Here is a 22,336-nt window from a genome sequence, read left to right on the forward strand (position 1 = left end):
TTTAGAAAGATGGTAATGATGACCCTATATGTGAGACAGCAAAAGGACACAGATGTATAGAACAGTCTTTTGCACTCTGTGGGAGAAGGTGAGAGTGGGATGATTTAAGATCATAGCATTAAAACATGTATATTATCATATGTGGAACAGATCACCAGTCCAGGTTTGATGCATGAGACAGGGTGCTCAGGAATATTGCACTGGAATGACCCTGAGGGATGGGATGGGGAGGGAGGAAGGAGGGGGTTTCAGGATGGGGAACAGATGTACACCCATGGCTGATTCATGTCAACGTATGGCAAAAACCACTACAATATTGTAAGGTAATTAGACTCCAATTAAAATAAATAAATTAATTTTTTTTAAAAAAAGAATTATCCAGCTCCAGATGTCAATACTGCCAAGATCAAGAAACCCTGGGCCAATACACTGAGAATTACAATCCTAAAAGAAAAAGACTAAATTGTATCCAAAGTTTTACTATGAAATCAATATAACAATTATATTCAATTCTTGTAGGAGACAGCAAACAAATAATCAGAAGAGCCTCAGAAATATAAATGGAAAGGAATTAGTCACATTTGTGTGTTAAACTCATTTATACAAACATCACTTTTCTATGGCAGTAAGCTGACTATAAACATATTTTCGTATAGACTATCTTATCTTGTGGTTAATTGTACTTTTAAGAACTCTGCAATTACCAATAAGTAATACCTAATTGTGTGTGTGTGTGTGTGTGTGTGTGTGTGTGTGTGTGTTCATGTTCAGTCACTCAGATGTGTCCAACTCTGCGACCCCATGGACTGTACCCTACCAGACTGCTCTGACCATGGGATTTCCCAGGCAAGAATACTGGAGTGGGTTGCCATTTCCTCTTCCAAGGGATCTTCCCAATCCAGGGATTGAAGCCGGGTCTCTGGTTTCTCTTACATTGGCAAGTGGACTCTTTACCAATTGCACCACCTGGGAAACCCATCTAATTTTAGGCATTACTAAAACTAAATTTTTAAAATCAAGTTTCAATTCAAGTTCCAAGACACATTCTTATTCAATAAGGGCTAATGCTATAGATGACAAAGAAAAACTGAACATATAGCAAACATGATGTAAACATAAAAGATATTATTCTATTCATTTGATATTAATACATGTCCAACTTTTCATTTTATGTTTATGTTACTTTAAACCTAGTGTCATCTTATTATTTTAAAAATAAAATTTGTGAACATATTTTATCTGTGACAATATCATATGAAGAAATACAGTGGTTTAAATATCTAGGGTTTTATGTATATTTTCATAATACTATAATACTTAGTTTTATGCATTGCTTAGTGATTTATTGATGTACAGTCAGTAAACATGTTTATGACAAAATATAAGAAATTTTCCACAGCTCATTACATATCTTAGTTGATTTACATCATATTGAGTACTAATGGATAACCCAGTGGACCATACAGGAAAAAAACAAGAGTATAAAGGCAGAGTTATCACTTACTTTCAATCTACCAGAAAGCTGCTCTAGTCAGATTCCTTACTTATTGCAACAATGCCTTTCCCTTATCCCACTAAAAGAGCTGTCATAAATGTCAAAAGATAACAACAATTCCTGACAGTTAAGGGTTATCAAATAAAGGCTTCAAAGTACAAAGTTAGTAGAAAGGAATTCTTAGTTTCACTCTTTGGAATTGGAATATTTGAGGGACTTTACCTCCTTTTTTATTCATTAAAAGGATGATGCTGAAGCTACAATATTTTGACCACCTGTTGTGAAGACCTGACTCATTAGAAAAGACCCTGATACTGGGAAAGATTGAAGTCAGGAAGAGAAGGGGACAACAGAGGATGAGATGGTTGGATGGCATCACTGACTCAATGGACATGAGTTTGAGCAAACTCTGGGAGGTGTTGAAGGACAGGGAAGCCTGGCATGTTGCAGTCCATGGGGTCATGGCTCAGCAACTGAACAATGAACAACAACCTCGTTTTTTGATATCTGCATTAAATACAGTATGACAATTAAGGTCATAAATAAGCAAAGATATTCTCAGTCCTGATGAAGTTACAAGTTTTAGTTTAAAAGGGTAGAATAAGGGGGATAAAAAGATATAATTTTTAACTGTAATAGGAAAATGCTGTGCATTTAGAAAGTCACTTCTCGTTAAGATTTTTAGAATAAAATGTTCTCAAAAATCAAGTTCTAAAATATAATGTCCATGAATACATTCTGTAGCATTAATAATTTACTTGAATTAAAGGATGATAACTGGGCAATGTGGTAAAAATAAGAAAATTATTTTCTTATCTTAACTAAGAATTACTGTAAAAATCTTACATGTTAAAGCCAGTATAATATTATATTTCCCCTCTGGAAATCAAAGCAGAACTTAAAATTGTAGGTATCCACAGCCTCTGTATGTTTTCACAACCTCAGTAAAGCGATAGAAAAAAAAAAAATGGCTCAAGGAAACATACCAAAAAATCTTCCAAGGTTATGTAGCTACACCACAATAAATTGCTAAAGAATCTTTTTTTATCAAAGATGTCCAGTATTATGATGTTTATGATACCTACAAAGTCCAATCTGAAATTCCCTTTAAAAATCCTCCCAATTCTAAATAAGCACAGCAATTGGCTTTGATCTACCCTCTGAGAAGAGGGAAGATGTTGCTCCCTATAAAATACTTTTCTCTATCTAATAAGAAACCAAAGATAAGAGTGTTACAACAACAAACTGAACTAAAGAGGGTAGTTTATTAATAACAGGGAAAAAAATTGTCTAATGGAATTGTGAGTTAATCCAATCCCTTGAAAAATTCTGGAATTTAAAAATGTTTTCTGGGAGTCTTTTTTTAATTGAGATATTCTGCTTTACAATATTGCTATTACAACATTGTTAGTCTCAGCTATATAGCCTGGGAGTCTTGATATACATTTGTTGAAGTGGAAAATTTCTAGGAAATATTTTTAAAATATTTTGAAGATAAAATGTAATGGGAAAAGACATAATTCACCTGAAATTGATTGTTAACTACAGAATAACAAAGTATTGACTAGAGTTTAGAGTGAATAGCTTATAGAGAATTATGATCAATTACATTCATGCACATACTAGCAAGTACAAGAAGCTAGAATATTAAAGCAATACTCAAAATACATTTTATTATCTAACTCTAATTTAATGTAATCACAGGAATTTGAAAACACTGGGATATATATTTTTAAGTATAGTAAAATCCTATCAGTGACTGGTAAACATTTATTAAATAGTGGTTTTAACTTCTGAAAAAAGACATTCTTCTCTGATCAAAATCATTTTATGATCTGGTAAACTGCCCAGAGATAGAAGGGGAACACCTAATTAATATAAAGTTAATAAATTAAATAATAAGCAACTTGCATTTTAAAACACCATTGCTCTAAAACTGAATGTATACTATTGAACCACTGAATTATTAAAGTAACTGAACTCTATACCACATCTTGTATTTCAGTTGATTTTTATTATCAAAAGAATTATTTAAAATTGCTATTAACACTATGAACTAGGTACCTGAATCTAAACAATTATTTTTATTGAGGGCTATGCTATAATATTCAAGCTATCTCTAAGAATTGAAAGCAAGTTTCAAAATAAACACACTTGAAATGTGTTTATTAATTCATTGAATCACTCTGCTTTTCATGAAAAAAGTTATATAAAAGAACAGTAACATTGATATGCACAATTGACTTTTAAAATAGAATTCTGCATCATATCTGGTTCAATGAGTCAGTGCATATAGAACATTTAGGGTGTGAAATTTAAATTTATCTTGAGAAAAATGATTAACTCAACTAGAATAAGATTATAACTGATTTGTATAATATATATATGCATATATATCTTTTGAGGGTGTCTTAAGTGCCCATATTTATCTATTTTTAAAATATACATATTTTAAGAATTTTCAAAACCCTGAGGGAAATCCATGCAAATTAAGAAAACCAAAGCATATGACATAAAAATAATTAATTATTGGTGACATGATGTTTTTTTAATGTTGGTGCGTGGAGAAACAACAGAATACAATTTGATACTGCATACATAGTATCATTTATTCTCAAATCAGCATAATTAAGGAAAATATAAACTGTTCTTTTAAAAATATTTATGAAGACTATGTCCATGCAGACAAAATCACTATTATTCTCTTATGAAAACCACTCTACGCTCTTATCTACAACCTAACTTTTAGTTCAAGAAGATTTGCAGGAGATTCTCTAACTCATCAATTGTTTAGGCTATATTCAAAAGAACTCTAAATAAAAAGATACTCAGGGAAAACTGTGTAAAAAAGGAGAAATGGAGTAAGATTTAGCATCCTAAAACCTTAAATGTTTAGAACCTTGGCCAGGGGCTGAAAGTGAAAGTCGCTCAGTCATGTCTGACTTTTTGCGACCCCATGGAATGTAGCCTGCCAGGCTCCTCTGTCCATGGAATTCTCCAGGGCAGAATACTGGAGTGGGTAGCTGTTCCCTTCTCCAGGGATCTTCCCAACGCAAGGATCGAACCCAGGTCTCCCACGTTGTAGGCAGATTCTTTACTGTCTGAGCCACCAGGGAAGCCCAGAGGCTAATCCTTTCTAATTTTTGTGAGTCAAAGTTTGGAAGTAAAAGATAGATAGCCCTATATACTTAAATAATGATTAAGAAAATCATATGTCCAAAATAAAATAATTCTTAATGAAATTACATCTGTTTTCCATGTTATTCTCTTGCCTATTTATCTTTAGTGAATACTACATGAGATGAACAATGCCAGCTCAGAAATTGATTCACCCTGTATAAATGAGATGCTTGTGGCTCAGCTGGTAAGAATCCACCTGCAATGCAGGAGACCTAGGTTGGATTGCTGGGTTGGGAAGATCCCCTGGAGAAGGGAAAAGCTACCTGCTGGGCTGGAGGAAGCACAAACTGGAATCAAGATTGCTGGGAGAAATATCAATAACCTCAGATATGCAGATGACACCACTTTTATGGCAGAAAGTGAAGAACTAAAGAGCTTCTTGATGAAAGTGAAAGAGGAGAGTGAAAAAGTTGGCTTAAAACTCAACATCAAGAAAACTAAGATCATGGCATCTGGTCCCATCACTTCATGGAAATAGATGGGGAGACAGTGGAAACAGTGGCTGACCTTATTTTTCTGGGCTCCAAAATCACTTCAGATGGTGATTGCAGCCATGAAATTAAAAGATGCTTATACCTTGGAAGGAAAGTTATGACCAACCTAGACAGCATATTAAAAAGCAGAGACATTACTTTGCCAACAAAGGTCTGTCTAGTCAAGGCTATGGTTTTTCCAGTGTTCATGTATGGATGTGAGAGTTGAACTATAAAGAAAGCTGAGCGCCGAAGAATTGATGCTTTTGAACTGTGGTGTTGGAGAAGACTCTTGAGAGTCCCTTGGATTGCAAGGAGATTCAACCAGTCCATCCTAAAGGAGATCAGTCCTGGGTGTTCATTGGAGGGACTGATGTTGAAGCTGAAACTCCAATACATTGGCCACCTGATGTGAAAAGCTGACTTATTTGAAAAGACCCTGATGCTGGAAAAGATTGAAGGTAGGAGGAGAAGGGGACAATGGAGAATGAGATGGTTGGATGACATCACCGACTCAATGGACATGGGTTTGGGTGGACTTCAGGGTTGGTGATGGACAGGGAGGCCTGGCGTGCTGTGGTTCATGGGGTCGCAAAGATTTGGACATGACTGAGTGACTGAACTGAGCTGAACCCACTCCAGTAGTCTGGCCTGGAGAATTCCATAAACTGTATAGTCCATGGAGTTGCAAAGAGTTGGACACGACTAAGTGACTTTCACTTCACTTCACTTCACTTCAGCATGTCTACTGCCTAAGCAATAATCAAAATAAGCAATTATCTTTTAAAGCAACTACTGATAACTGCAACTAGGACAGCAAATTCAGTTCTTTGTGAAATAGAGATTACTAAACACGTGGGAAAGAACAGAGTTATGCAGTCCATTATTTGTGGGAAAAAGAACAATGAAAAATCTTTCAATATCACACTAACACAAAATACAAAAGCTATTGTCAGTGAAAAGAATTGTCAATAACTCATTGTGGCAGTGTATTGCAAATATGTGTGAATCAACTATCACTAACTGAAGTTTAAGAAAGCTTAACAGTTGTAGCAGATGAAACAATTGTCAGTAACCTGTAGCAAAGTATGAAGATACTTTGAAATAACTCCTGTGGTTATGTAAGACAATAGTTTATGTTTACTTACAGCTGAATCTGACTAATACACCATGCTTTAAAATGAGGAAAAATACAAAAATAATTGCTTACTAAATCCCACAGTTGTCTGATAATATCAGGGGGCTATTTGGTAAAATGTTGTTTTTTTACTTTAATCAATACCCAAATAAGGTCAGCCACTAATTTGTAGGTTATGTATTCAACAGACAATTACCTCAGATAGGAGTCAATTTTTTTGCCTCAAACCTTTAACAGTTTAGATTATAGAAGGCCAGACATAGTTAATGAGATTACTATGTACAAAATATCAAATAAAACTAGTGGGGAAAAATTTTAAATTACGTTAAACTGCTTAAATTTGGCATGGTATGACTATATTTGTGTAGACAAATATGGTTCAGTAAGTCATGTCTATTACAATGAATAACCAACAAATCAGATTTCTGAGTTAAAGAGATTAAAATCTCAGTTTTATTAATCTAACAATTCTGCATGTAAACTGGTTTTCTATGTAAGACTTCTATGTTTATAAAAATCCATTCATTTTACCACTTAGGTATTTGATCTAAAGCATCATTTGAAAGACAAAAGTAAAACTCCAGGCAGCTAAATATGCCTAAAAGACAGGTTTTCTGGAGAAAACAGACTTCAGAGAATGTCTAGAATCCTAAAAGCTACAGATGGATAAACTACTTCAGAAGCCAGCCAACATTTCAACTAAGTGCCATATATATATATATATATATATGTATGTATGTATACACACACACACACACACACACACACACACACACATACCATCCCCAATGAGTAAATTTTCACTTTTCCAGTCCTATGATTACTTCCAGTTAAAGGTGCATTCCCACACCATTACAGTGGCTTTCAAAGGCTTACAAAAGACAGGATGGCCATCATGACTTCTTTGACTTAGAGAGTTCTAGACTGGTTTTGGAATCTATGATAATGAGGTATTTGAAGGGGTGATATGGTGTTGAAGAAAATGGTATGGCTTAAAAAAAAAGAAAGAAAAAGAAAATGGTATGGCTATCTGTAGGTAATCCTTTAGAATCATTTTCCTTACAGAAAAATTAGAAGATTTGAATGTCTCCTGCAATTCATAAAATCTATTAAATATTTAAGTTCTCAGAGAAAAAGCAGCGAGACACCACTAAATGAAGTCAAGAATATAATAATCAAAATAAGAATTTTATAATTTTTTGTGAATTCAACCAACCTAAGTAGGCTTCATTTCATATTTATTTATTGAAGGGAGCTGAATATTGAAGTTAATTTAATAACCATTAGTTTGTAACTAAGCATGATTATATTTTCCAGCTTTTTGATAGCTATATGTACTCTCATATTCACCCATACAATCATTCTGTGACTTCAATAAAGCACTATGTTCAACTAAAAGTAATCTATAAAGTTCCACACTTCTTAATTTATTTATAATGCATTAAACAGTTTTTTTTTATTTATGCATTCCTACATTGTTTAGAACATCACTTTGTTCTTCTGTTAACTATTTACTTCATTATTTTCCTTATTGACAGCAAAGTTCTTCTTGTCCCTAACTTATCTACTTTAAATGCATGCTTCTAAGCAAACTCTTGTCATCAGTGAATATAATGCCTCCCTCATAAACCAGGAAAACATACCAATATCCATGAAAGGCTAGTTCTAGCAAATCTCTTATTTGAAAACTGACTTTTAAAACATTTAATTTAGAATGGCTAAAAATTAAAAATTCAAATTTTCCATATCTCTCCTACAGAATCTACTGCAAAATACAATTTTGACTGACTTACAAGAAAAGAAATAGGAAAATAGGAAAAGTTTTCAGTGTGGAAAAAGACAAGATAGAAAATCTTATATTTTAAAATGGCATATGAATGAGATGTAAATAAAGCAATTCCAGATGGTAGAAGCTATATATGAGAAAGTATTCACATTAGCAGCATCATAGTCATATGGAGGGCCAAGAGGAGGGAAAGACAAATGACGAGAATGAAACATTTGATTAAAGAGGTAAGCTAAAGAAAGTAAATGGTTGTTTTAAAATGAACTAAGTCCAGAAATATATGTGGTGCCAGTGGCATTGATTAAGAAAGAGAATAATGCTGTCACAGTTTCCTCTGTATACATACATAAAATATGCATGAAAAGATTAGGTTGTAAAATAAGCTTTTTGAAGAGTATAAAGTGTAATTTTAGAAAAATTGGGAAGACTATAATTAATCTTAAGCTACAGAGCAAAACTGATGATTGTTTATAATACAATTTTCTTCAAGGCACTCAGCAACTTTTATATATTTTTCTTATTTCATTAATTTTTATAGTATCCCTACCTGCAAGATAAGGCTAATTTTAATTTTCTCCATTATAAAGGAGAGAAATTGGAGACATAGATAACAAGTTTGATAATTAAGATAATAGAAAGACTCATGTAATTACCACCACTAAAATAGGAACTAACATTTTCATCAAAAAGATTTTATTTCCAATCTCAAAATTGTTTTGAAGATAAGTGTTGAGACAAAGTATGACTGCCATAATTGCAGACCTAGTAAAAAATAAAATATCAGAAATTAATGAGTGCTAGGTGAAAATCTACTACAAGTAGATTGGGAAATTTTAACTTGTCTGAAAACTGTGAAGACTTAAAGATGATTCCGTTCTTAATGTCAGAAGGACCAATTCAAGATAAAATGTTCTTTTTAATATAGTGAATATTTTCTTCCTTACTACCATTAGTGTGAAATATACTCCTCATAATGCCTGTTACAAGCTCCCTGGGGACAGTGACTATTTCTCAAACATATTTTTGTCCCTCAAGACTTTGTATACTGGGCACTCATTAAGTATATGTTAAATTTAGATGACTAGAATTGGACTAAGATATTAGTTAGTAGTCAATTGCTGTTACAACTAAAAATATTTAGTAGAACAGCATTCCATTCTTTAGAGTTCCACTTCATTCAATTGAAGAAACTTAAAATAATGGGCTTCTATGTTTAAAATAAGAAAAAGGATGAAAATGTTCATGAGAATATCCTGATTCCATAAAAATAAAATTCCTGATTGAGATCTCAAGGATAAATATAAATTAGGTTAGATAACCTAAAGCTTCATTTTACAACATTCCACTTTTAAAATTCCTTGTTTTTTGAATGAAACAAAGCTTAAAAGTACTTTTTTCAAAAACTCTTTTATTTGTTTCTCCTATTATATAACTTTGTATTACTTTTATTAGTTTACCTGAAAGTTTACAGATGTCTACATGTAGCAATTAAAATATTATGCCGCTGAACATTCTTTGGGGCTTTCCAGGGGTAAATGACCACTTTGGGGCACTAGTGGTAAATTACCTACTTGCCAAAGCAGGAGACATAAGAGAAGCGGGTTCAATCACAGGGTAGGAAAGATCCCATGCAGGGCATGCAACCCACTGCAATATTCTTGCCTGGAGAAGCCCATGGGCAAGAGGAGCCTGGCGGCCTGTGGTCCATAGGGTCACACAGAGCTGGACATGACTGAAGCGACTTAGCATGCATGCACATTTTCTGTACCATCTGAGCCACCAGGGAAGCCCTAAACATTCTTTAACTTTAAAAAAAAAAAAACAAAAAAAAAACAGTATGTTTCTTATGACTGGTCATCTAAAATTACATCTTATATTTCACAGCAACTGAAAAATATATGCAAGCAAAAAACCAATGTAAAAATAATATTTCAAAAATAGTTATTTAAGCTCTGTGTTTTAAAGTTAAACTGAAACTAATACTTTCTTTTCTCTGGTACATTCTACCTGCATTCAGAAACTAAAAGATAGTTCAGCAAAGATATACTAAAATTTAATTTGTAGTCAAAGCAACCTATTTGATCTATTATGCTATTGAATTATTCACACTTTTTATTGATTTATGAAGATGACTGAAAACTGATAAATACAAAGGGAAAATATTAATTTTTTCAGCATTCTATTTTGAAATGAGAACTATTTTCATATGCATTTTATATTTTTTGCTAAAGAATAATTTCCTCAAAACTGGTCCAAATTCACATAAAGCTTGGTAAAGGCATAAAGTGTGGTAAAAACATAAAGCTATATAAATTAATTTCTTGATCGAATTAGGTCAAAATCAGAAATTTCCCCCAAAATGACTTCATTGTCTTTTTTTTTTTTTTCTCATTGCCTTTATCATCACTTTTGAACAAGAAGTTTTCACCTCAGGTGCCAACATTTTACCAATCCAATTTTTTTGGTGTACGACTGAATGTAAGATCATATTTCAGCTCTCTGAGTGTTGTTACACAGTCAGTATAAAGTGGTATAGACAAAAAATAATAATTTATGCTCAACTAACTACATACATTGGAATGTTTATTATTTTAGATTACTAGCATCAGTCAAAACTATGGGAGCCAAACCTCATGTTTTCATTAGAGTTCTCTACCAAATAATTTTGACTTGTAATTAAATACATATTTATTTAGGTTGTAAGTCATTACTTTTGGCAGGCACAAAATTAAACATCAAATTGATTTTATTTAGATATAGTGAACAATGGAATAACAGATCAATAAACCTGTGCCTTATATTAATTGATATAAAACTTAGCAGTATTTCTTATAGCTCATTGCTATTATCAGGTCAAATAGTAGAATGTGAGTAAATTAATCAAAGTTGGGGACATATTTGCTCTTCAGAATCTCAATTTATAAATTCTACAATTGAGCTATCTAAAACGTCCTACATATATGTGCTTCATTGGGACTATTAATAACACATGTATTTAATGAAAGGCAGTAATGAACTATACTAACCAGGACTCTGATAATAGCAATGAAGTCAAAAGTTACTTAATCCTATTAGTGTCACACTCTCATTTTAATAAGACCTGACAGCATTAATAAAGATCCATTTATGAAAAGAATGAGTTTTATGTTGTCATTTTTCCCCACTGGAGGTGCACTTTAATAATAACCCCCAGCTTTCAGGGACCGAACGGTCATCAGCATTTGATTGTCATCTCTTTTACTTTTTAACACAGATCAAAAATGTTAATCTGCACATCACAGAATTCAAAGAACATAAAATCAGTTTATCTTAAAGTGGAAAGGCTGAATTTCCAAATAAAACTTTATAGTAGAAAAATGAAGAAATCACTATATTCAAACCCTTCTGAATATCTTTAGAGGCAACTGTGTTCTAAAGCAGTTAAACACATTGTTATACCATATTATGTCTGCAATGGCATTATTGAATTTGTACTCACTCCTCCTTATACTACATACTATGTTAAGCTATGCATATATATGATAAAGAAATATTAATTCCTTCAGAATAATAAAGTTTGCTTGCTCTTTGCCTCCACAGCATATTATTTGATGTCTCATTCTTGGCAAGTATATTCAAGATTACTAAATCTAATGGTAGACACAATTTTCACAATGTGGATTTTCTAATCCCAGATTTCAAAGCAAACCTAAGTATAACCTTAGTTTCATAAATCCAAGTTCTTGATCAAGAGGGAAGATGTTTGGTTCTCATTTAGTTTTAAAAGTGAAAATCACATGTATCTTATTTTAAACAAAATAGAAACAGGGACTCAAACCTTGATTATTTGAAGATTAAATTTTTCTGGAGGTGGATGGAAATATGAGGATGCCTTATGAGATGGGCAAAGATGTGTGAGGGCTTTGAGGGTGGTCACCAATCTGAGAAAAACTTGATCTTCACGCTCCGTCAGCACAGTCAACCTTTGAAACATTTCATGCCTGCCTCAAGGGAACTAATCAACACGCTGTCACTGGGCTAGTATAGAAATATTACTATTGATATATGTGGGAGAAGATGAAAATCTGAAGCAGAAAATGAAGACATATGCAGTATCATTACATGAACTAATTTCCCCTGAGTTCCAACCATAGGAAGAAGTAAATCCCTGTGGTTTATATCCATATCCTGAGTCAGATTGGGTGCTTGAAGTGTATTTCTGTTTATGAATATACTGTTTCCCTGATGACAAGACTTAGAATTTGAAAAGATATTTTATAAGTAACAGGCCATTGGAATAATAAAGTGGAAGTTAAAAACACACTGTAATTTCCTACTTATAATTCTATCAAATACTACTAAAAATAAGTGGCATATACATAATAGATGACACATCAGTTCAGTTCAGTTCAGTCGCTCAGTCGTGTCCGGCTCTTTGTGACCCCATGAATCTGAGCACACCAGGCCTCCCTGTCCATCACCAACTCCTGGAATCTAACCAAACCCATGCCCATCGAGTCGGTGATGCCATCCAGCCATCTCATCCTCTGTCGTCCCCTTCTCCTCCTGCCCCCAATCCCTCCCAGCATCAGGGTCTTTTCCAATGAGTCAACACTTCGCATGAGGTGGCCAAAGTATTGGAGTTTCAGCTTCAGCATCAGTCCTTCCAATGAACACCCAGGACTGATCTCCTTTAGGATGGACTGGTTTGATCTCCTTGCAGTCCAAGGGACTCTCGAGAGTCTTCTCCGACACTACAGTTCAAAAGCATCAATTTATTGGCACTCAGCTTTCTTCACAGTCCAACTGTCACATCCATGCATGACCACTGGAAAAACCATAGCCTTGACCAGATAGACCTTTGTTGGCAAAGTAATGTCTCTGCTTTTTAATATTCTATCTAGGTTGGTCATAACTTTCCTTCCAAGGAGTAAGCGTCTTTTAATTTCATGGCTGCAGTCACCATCTGCAGTGATTTTGGAGCCAAAAAAAAAAGTCTGACACTGTTTCCACTGTCTCCCCATCTATTTCCATGAGGTGATGGGACCAGATGCCATGATCTTAGTTTTCTGAATGTTGAGCCATAAGCCAACTTTTTCACTCTCATCTTTTACTTTCATCAAGAGGCTTTTTAGTTCCTCTTCACTTTCTGCCATAAGGGTGGTGTCATCTGCATATCTGAAGTTATTGATATTTCTCCCGGCAATCTTGATTCCACCTTGTGCTTCCTCCAGCCCAGCGTTTCTCATGATGTACTCTGCATATAAGTTAAATAAGCAGGGTGACAATATACAGCCTTGATGTACTCCTTTTCCTACTTGGAAACAGTGTGTTGTTCCATGTCCAGTTCTAACTGTTGCTTCCTGACCTGCATACAGGTTTCTCAAGAGGCGATAATTATATATATAGTATACAATATGCATATATGTATGTATAATTTCCATGTAGTGTATACTATATACCATGTATAATATATATAGTTTAAAATATATTATTTAATAACATTTTAAAATGGTATATTTATCATGTATTAAAATGGCATACATGCATATGTATACACACATATATATGTGTGTATAACAGATATATAGTTATAGATCTTTAGCATGGCTAGTCCAAATTAAGGATAATTAAATCAGAATATCATGGGAAATTCTCATTATAACATGGGTTTACTTGAAACAGGGAAAAGAGAAGATTTCATTTCTGGATGCTTTTTTAAGTGACAATTTTCACATCAAAAACTTTTATACATGAATCTTTTTTTTCTTTAGAGTAATCTAATCTCTCAGAAAAGTTGCAATTTAACCTTGCCATGGTCATATAAGCTTTATTACATCATACCTTTCTTTGTACTAAGCAGAATCACTTGTTAATCATGTTACTCATTAATTCCTCACTTTTTTTTTTTGCCTTCTTTTGTTTCTTTTCTCTCCTGTTAAACTTTCTGTGATCTCCACTCTCAAGGTTATCTGTCTGTCTGTGTTTCTCTCAATCAAATCTAAGATTCAGAAGACCTTATTCTGGTTTCCAATTTACTAATCATATCAGTATAAACAAAATAAATTATTACTCTGAAATGAAATTTCCAACTATTTAAAATGTGAAATAACACTTTCCTGTTTATTTCAAAGCACACATAATATCATAAAAATGTGTAAATGAAATTAAACTATATGTTATGGTTTTGAAGATCAATATTATAAGTTTTGTCTAGACTATTTTTTATTATACACAATTTGACATTTATCAAATGACTGTATTTTCCGTTAATTATCTTGTTAATTAACATACATCTGTTAATAACAAGACCTTTCATGTGTAAACTGACCTAATTTTCTCCTGTATCTCCCACTTCTCTCCCTTTGTTATCTGAACGTTTAAGTACAAATCTCATACTTCCATAGGATAAACTGTGATTTTGCTAGTCCTATCTATTCAGCAAATATAAAACAAGTTAACATTAATTCAATTTTCAACCTATTCTGCAGGACAGGGTATCTTTTAAAATAAATTATTATGGTTGGCTTACTTTCAAATTATAACACTTTAATAAACTTTATGGATGGATTGTAACATGTTTATTTTCTTTCTTTTTATTTAACCTCCCTATCCCCCCCAGTATATATGCCACTTTCATGACAGGACCTTTTTGTAAGTCAGAGTGCAATCAGTTAACACATGTCATAGCCTTCTGCAAGCCCAGGGGTATGTTCTGTGTTCCATTCTCATTATTTTTAACAAGCTGTCAGGACAGTATTTGCCCATGGGGCCGTACAAATACCCCAGTGCTTTAGGTATATCATATAGTTCACTTTTGGTTTAGCGCACATTCTAAAACAGAATGAAATTTTAGAGCATATCTATTTCTAAGACTCATCTCAGTACCTCTAGTGAGCCTGTCTTTATGTCACTTGCTGACAATCTTTCAAAGAAATTCAAATGAAAAAAGACTTCAACAAACCTAAATCATTCCAGTGGGTTTATTTGTTTTATTTGAATTTGTTAAGCAGCTTTCATGACAAACAAATTTCTTGGAAGTTCATTAAGTTGCCCTGAGGGAAACATGACAAAATTATTCTTTGAGTAAAGCACTACATTTCAAAATAACACTTTTGTCAGGATGGTTGGGTGAAGAGATCCTATTACCAATTCTTGATTTAAATTTGGTAAGGTCTCATTTTGATTTCAATAAACTATTTTTTCTTTGTTTTAGCTATGCTCTCCAATACGGTAGCCAGTTACCACAGGTGGCTACTAAAATTAAGATTAAGTAAAATTAAAAATTCAGTTCCTTGGTAACACTAACCACATTTCAAGTACTCAATAGCCACTTGTGGCCAGTAGCTACCATATTTGAAACCACAGATTACAGAACTTCCCTCATTGATGCACAAAGTTTTACTGGACATTGTAACTCTAGAGATAGTATCCACTCTGCTACACAATTACTATTTAAAGTGATAAGCCTCACATATCTATAAACAGTTAATTGTTTCAATCCATCTCCAAAAATATTTTATGCAGGTATATCTACCCTCTACTTAGTGCTTACTCTTCCCAATTTTACTCCTATGATGTTTATAGCACCATCCTCATATTATGATTGGAGAAACTAAAGGTCATAAAGATTAAGCTGGAGGTGGCTTTTCTAGTTGGTCACAAGCACAAAATTGTGATCTATATCTTTCTGACTCCTGCATATTTTTCCATTTCATCAAATAAAGGGATACCACTGTAGGGACCTTACCTAAAAATGCTCATTTATAACATTCATCCTTTTTCTGTTTTTACTTCTTATAATTCACACACAAATTTGCATTTCACTTGAAATTACTCAAAAGATCTCTAGAGTTAGATTTATGAATGTATTTGTAAATAAATGCATCTCTACAACATATCAGCATCAGCAAAAATCTTCAGATGATATACATAAAAATATTTTATTTATATGTTCTTTTAATCATTGGTCATTATGATAATCATAATCTGGTAGTGAATAGTCAGAAAATGCTTATAAAACTTTGACAATCACTTGACCATGTCTATATAATATCTGCACATTTGTTCTTTTACACATTTCCCAAAATCATTCAAGTGATTATGTATGTATTACTTGGGTATGCATTATTTCACATACCCAAATCTGAGTTTTCTACTACTCTATATACCATATAGGTAATTAAAAGGAATCACCCACTTGATAAATTCATTCCCTCTTCACGATTTTAAAGAATATCAAATATTTCATCTATTCTTCCCTCTGCATTTCCCATCACAAGGTCCAAATCAAACCAAATAGGTTCTTTAGAGTAAGGAATTTTTTAGCTAAAAAAAAAAACTTACCGTTTATAGCAAATGAATGTTCTGTGTTTTCAAAGATTTGGAACAAAATGAAAACATTTAACATTAACAACACGTGTCTAAAATTTAATCTTATTTTGTGACTCAGATGCTTAAATCTTTCCTTGACTTGAAATCAGCATGAAATATATTTGTTATTACTATATAAGTGTAGAAATGCTAGTAATAAAAAAGTTCTATTCACCCCTAAAGTAGATTTATTTGGCATCATTTTAAATGACAAGATAAAGCTTTCTGTCTAAAATAATCACTTAGAAAAACTGATAGATTTTGTGGATTCATTCTTAATGCTTAGATTTGCTTATTCAGGCCAAGTTTGAGGCAGAGTCATGACTAGACAGATGAAAAGTAAGATGTTGGGTAAGTTATTGATTTTTAAGCAGCAATGCTGAGCTCCTTGTCTGACTCCTATAATAGATTGTTAGTGGAAACACAAACAGTTGCTTGAAAATGAATATGCTTAAGATGATTCTTAACCCCATGCCATTGCAAAAATTGCATTGATAAATTTTCTCTGCTATGCTTTAAACTTCAAATAATTGTGGAGATGAATCATTCAAAGTATGAAGTACACTAAGATCCCCTTTTTTTCCCTTTAAAAATTGAGCTGTCTTTAACAAAGTATTTTTAAAACGCACCTTAATTAGTTGGTAGTTTTGAACTCCATTTATTCCTGTGTCTGGATCAATGGCCGCTGGGAGAGCATATCGAGAGTTTATAGCAGAGTTCTCGGGAATTGATATATTGATAACCGTTGCAGGGAATAATGGTGCATTATCATTTATGTCTTCTATCAGAAAACGTATTTTAACCAATCTAAATATTTCATCCGGCAGAACGGCAACCTCCACTTCATAAAAGCAACGGGTGTCCACTATGATGCCAGCACACAATTTCTCACGATCAATGCGAGCTCCAGTAGTGAAGATCTCACCTGTGCCCTCTTCAATTCGAATCAGTGGCACATCTCCGGTCTTGTATACTAACTTGAATTGCATAGGAGTTGTTAAAGACTTGTCTGGAATTAGCGACAAGTTGAGGTCTTTCAGCAAGTCGCCTATGAGGACGTTTTCTGGCATTTCTTCCCGAATGGTGTAGTTCTTCTCCTGGGCGCCAGACTGAAACACGACACATGCTAACAAAACCGCAAATATATACGTCCCGGACAACAAGTCCATACCAGGCAGGATTGCACTAGGGTGTTTTTTGTATCCCCCGCGGAGAACTGTCAAAGAGAAGAGAAAAGAAACAGGAAGAGGAAGAAGAAATTATTAAAGCCAAGTACTAAATGTAAGTTAACTAAATGCTCAGTTTTAAGTTAAAATCATTAAATGAAATAACAAGGTCCTACTGTATACCACAGGGAACTATATTCAATATCTTGTAATAAAACACAATGGAAAAGAATATGAATGAGAATATGTATATGTATAATTGAATCACTTTGCTGTACAGCAGAAATTAATAAAACAACCTTGTAAACCAACTATAATTCAATAAAATTAAAAAATACCAAAATCACTAACGAAAATACTAGCACAGTAGACTCTCTTAAATAAACTAATGACAGATTTGTTTTTAATCTAATATTATGCATTTTACATTAAAATGAAAGATAATTAAGCAAGATACCTTGATTATATGAGACCCAAAGTATTTATAAAGGTGTTCATCATTGAGAAAATATATAAAAGATAATGTTATAATAAGATAGTTAAAAGTAATGCAGTATGGAAAAACCACTAAATATTGTAATTAGCCTCCAATTAAAATAAAATTTAAAAAATGTTTAAAAATAAAGTAAAAGTAATGCAGTATTGTAAAACAATTGTCCTTCAATTAAAAATACATTTTTTAAAAAAGATAGTCAAAAGTAATAAAAATCATTTAAAACATTTCATTCAATAGTTAAGGAAAAGTAAAGGGATATTTGTCACTAATAACAAAAATATACTCATTTACTCTTTGTTACAACGTGGCTTTCAAATGCAGTTCTTCCATGTGAAATGAATGTTTTATGCAATATTCCATGTGTTCAGCTCTGGGCCTCAAAATGTAAATATAGATCTAGATTAGGAAGTTTGGATTAAAGAAGAAATGTCTTTTCAGAGAGAGAGGGTTTGATATGGCAAATGCTTAAACATGGGAAGGACAACTGTGTGAAAAAGGGATTAAAGTTGTCTTTTTTTGAATGAGAGGAACAAGATCTGGTATAAAATTACAAAGAGGCAACTTTCAGATCAACATGAAGAGCTGTCTATTAATTCTAGAAAAATAATGATTTTTCAGGAAAGACTGAATTCCATGTAGTTGGAGATACTGAAACAGAAGCTATATCACCAGTTTAAATTTGTATATTTATGATTTGTTAGCATCTGAACAGTGAGAGAACTGGAATACAAAACATACCAACTCACAGAATTTGTTTATTGTTTGCATGAAGTAGTCCATGTAAAAATGGGTTTTCACATCTTCAAACTGACATAACTGTTGTTGTTTTTCAGTCACTAAGTTGTGTCTGACTCTGAAGCATAAGAATTACCCAACTAAAAGAAACAGCTTGACTAGAATTTAGAAATAAGAAGGGCATTTAAAAAAAATTTGTGAAGTTAAAATAGAGAGTCCAAAAACAAACAATATCTCTGGCTGCTTTCCCCCTCCTTGTTTATTACTTTTCATTCCCTAAAATTTGCCATTTTATTTCAGTTTAGTTCTGATAATGTTCAAACAGGAACTTTTATTTATTTGTAATTTGCAAATTTCTCTTCAATTTGTATATTAATTCTCAATTCCTATTCTCAATTTTATTTGTTGGATATAGTCTCAATTTGGCATATTAAATATGTTTTAATATCTAGTATCATGATATATCATAATATGCTTCTGGATGTTATTTGTATGTATCAATGATATGCTCTATAAACACAAAGAGAAATTTGTATTACACTGCTCTAAACCCTGTAGGACATTATATTTTTATAATTAAGTATGGATTAATATAGCTATCAATTCATTCCAAAATTTTAAAGAATCAGATGATAGATGGTCAATTAAAAAATCTGTTAGAGATTTTTAAAAAATAAAAAATAGAGAAAACTATTAATGCACAAAGGTATCTAATTAAGGAAATTCTCAGTTTTCACTGGTAGTTAATAACCAATTTAAAATTTACAAAAAAAATACATTTGAATCAGTTCTAATGAGATGGATGAAACTGAAGCCCATTATAAACAGTGAAGTGAGCCAGAAAGATAAAGCCCAATACAGTATACTAACGCATATATATGGAATTTAGAAAGATGGTAATGATAACCCTATATGCAAAACAGAAAAAGAGACACAGATGTACAGAACAGACTTTCGGACTCTGGGAGAAGGCGAGGGTGGGATGTTTTGAGAGAACAGCATCGAAACATGTATATTATCAAGGGTGAAACAGATCACCAGCCCAGGTTGGATGCATGAGACAAGTGCTCGGGGCTGGTGCACTGGGAAGACCCAGAGGGATCGGGTGGAGAGGGAGGTGGGAGGGGGGATTGGGATGGGGAACACATGTAAATCCATGGCTGATTCATGTCAATGTATGGCAAAAACCACTACAATATTGTAAAGTAATTAGCCTCCAACTAATAAAAATAAATGGAAAAAAAACTACAAAAAATTTTAATTATTGTTCTAAAAACATCATGAAATGATATAAATAACTTGCTATGGATATTATGATCTGATTATGCCAGATAGTGTATTACATTAAAACAATTTAGAAAATATGCATATTGACAGGCCTGAAGACAAAAGCGGGGAAAAAGAAACCTACCCATTTGCAATCAGTAACAGAATAAATGCATTTGTTGCAATCATTGAGATAGTTTGGGTCATGAACAGAACCAAGTAATGAGGTAAATAGATCTGAAGCATCTCATTTTATAAATTTTTATCACAGAATTTAAAAATTATATATCATGGGTCCAACCACTTTCCTATGTTAAAGAGTTGGTATCATTTTTTTTTAAATTAAGTATCATGGTGAGTAATGCTAATGCTGAAGACATTTTCTATCCTAGTAAACAACACAAAAAGACTATTGCCTGTGGTATTTTTAGCATCATTTGCTCAATGATGAGCACTGGGATTACATAATATAGAAACCTTTTCAACTCATTCTCTTGTGAATTATTGGCCTTACCCTCCTTAATGAATGTGAGAGAATAAAAACACCCCATTTTTGCTTACTATGTGTCAATATGCATACATATATGTGTCTCCTACTGCAAAGCTAGGACATCTAAAAAAATTGAGTGTCTGTGTGTGATTTTATAAATACCATGCAAACATAAGCAAAAATAAAAATAGGGCAGTTACAGTAAGAATTAAACTACCACTCTATTCTTATCTTACCCTTAGTTATTATGCATTATTACAACTGGCAGAAGAATACTATAGATCTTTTTTTTAAGCATTGCATGCCTGTTGCAATCTCTACACAAGAGGGAGGATTAAGAAAACGATCTAATTCTAAGCAGTCCTGCTATCCCAATCCATTCAAAATATGTTCTATTTTACTTTTAATAATAGCATCAAATAAAACATTTTAAAATGTGTTTCATCACTGGAAATTCTCTCAGAGGTTTAGAAAACCAGAAAAATAAATTGTGAAAAAAGATACTTCAATTTCTAAAATTTAGCCGAACTTATTTAGAAAAGGTAGAGGAACCAGAGATCAAATTGCCAACATCCGCTGGATCATCGAAAAAGGAAGAGAGTTCCAGAAAAACATCAATTTCTGCTTTATTGACTGTGCCAAAGCCTTTGACTGTGTGGATCACAATAAACTGTGGAAAATTCTGAAAGAGATAGGAATACAAGATCACCTGACCTGCCTCTTGAGAAACCTGTATACAGGTTAGGAAGCAACAGTTAGACCTGGACATGGAACAACAGACTGGTTCCAAATAAGAAAAGGAATATGTCAAGGCTGTGTATTGTCACCCTGCTTATTTAACTATATGCACAGTACATCATGAGAAATGCTGGGCTGGAAGAAGCACAAGGTGGAATCAAGATTGCCAGGAGAAATATCAATAACCTCAGATATGCAGATGACACCACCCTTATGGCAGAAAGTGAAGAAAAAAAGAGCCTCTAGATGAAAGTGAAAGAGGAGAGTGAAAAAGTTGGCTTAAAGCTCAACATTCAGAAAACTAAGATCATGGCATCCGGTCCCATCACTTCATGGCAAATAGATGGGGAAATAGTGGAAACAGTGGCTGACTTTATTTTTCTGGGCTCCAAAATCACTGCATATGGTGACTGCAGCCATGAAATTAAAAGACGCTTACTCCTTGGAAGGAAAGTTATGACCAACCTAGACAGCATATTAAAAAGTAGAGACATTACTTTGCCAACAAAGATCCATCTAGTCAAGGCTATGGTTTTTCCAGTGATCATGTACGGCTGTGAGTGTTGGACTATAAAGAAAGCTGAGCACCGAAGAATTCATGCTTTTGAACTGTGGTGTTGGAGAAGACTCTTGAGAGTCCCTTGGACTGAAAGGAGATCCAACCAGTCCATCCTAAAGGAGATCAGTCCTGGGTGTTCATTGGAGGGACTGATGTTGAAGCTGAAACTCTAATACTCTGGCCACCTGAAGCGAAGAGCTGACTCATTGGAAAAGACCCTGATGCTGGGAAAGATTGAGGGCAGGAGGAGAAGGGGTTGACAGAGGATGAGATGGTTGGATGGCATCACCAACTCAGTGGCAAGGGTTTGGGTGGACTCCGGGAGTTGGTGATGGACAGGGAGGCCTGGTGTGCTGTGGTTCATGGGGTTGCAAAGAGTCAGACACGACTGTGCGACTGAACTGAACTGAACTGAACATATTGCAAACCTAGAAGGAATAGTTACTGTCCAGTTAGTAATTA

The 22,336-nt window shown here is 33.5% G+C and overlaps 1 protein-coding gene across 5 annotated transcripts in view; it reads right to left on the bottom strand.

Annotated features, from left to right (window-relative positions):
• Nucleotides 1-22,336, bottom strand: part of PCDH11X (protocadherin 11 X-linked) — a 940,417-nt gene that overhangs the window by 859,312 nt on the left and 58,769 nt on the right. For all 5 annotated transcript variants that reach the window (XR_006339916.1, XM_043896468.1, XM_043896469.1 and 2 more), the window contains exon 2: nt 17,054-17,640. Coding sequence is in view for 4 of the 5 variants with exons in the window: in XM_043896468.1 (XP_043752403.1) it covers nt 17,054-17,593 (540 nt within the window). In the remaining variant the exon portion in view is untranslated. The remainder of the gene's footprint in view (nt 1-17,053; nt 17,641-22,336) is intronic.

Source organism: Cervus elaphus, chromosome X, assembly GCF_910594005.1.
Source record: "Cervus elaphus chromosome X, mCerEla1.1, whole genome shotgun sequence".
NCBI classification, from domain to species: Eukaryota; Metazoa; Chordata; class Mammalia; order Artiodactyla; family Cervidae; genus Cervus; species Cervus elaphus.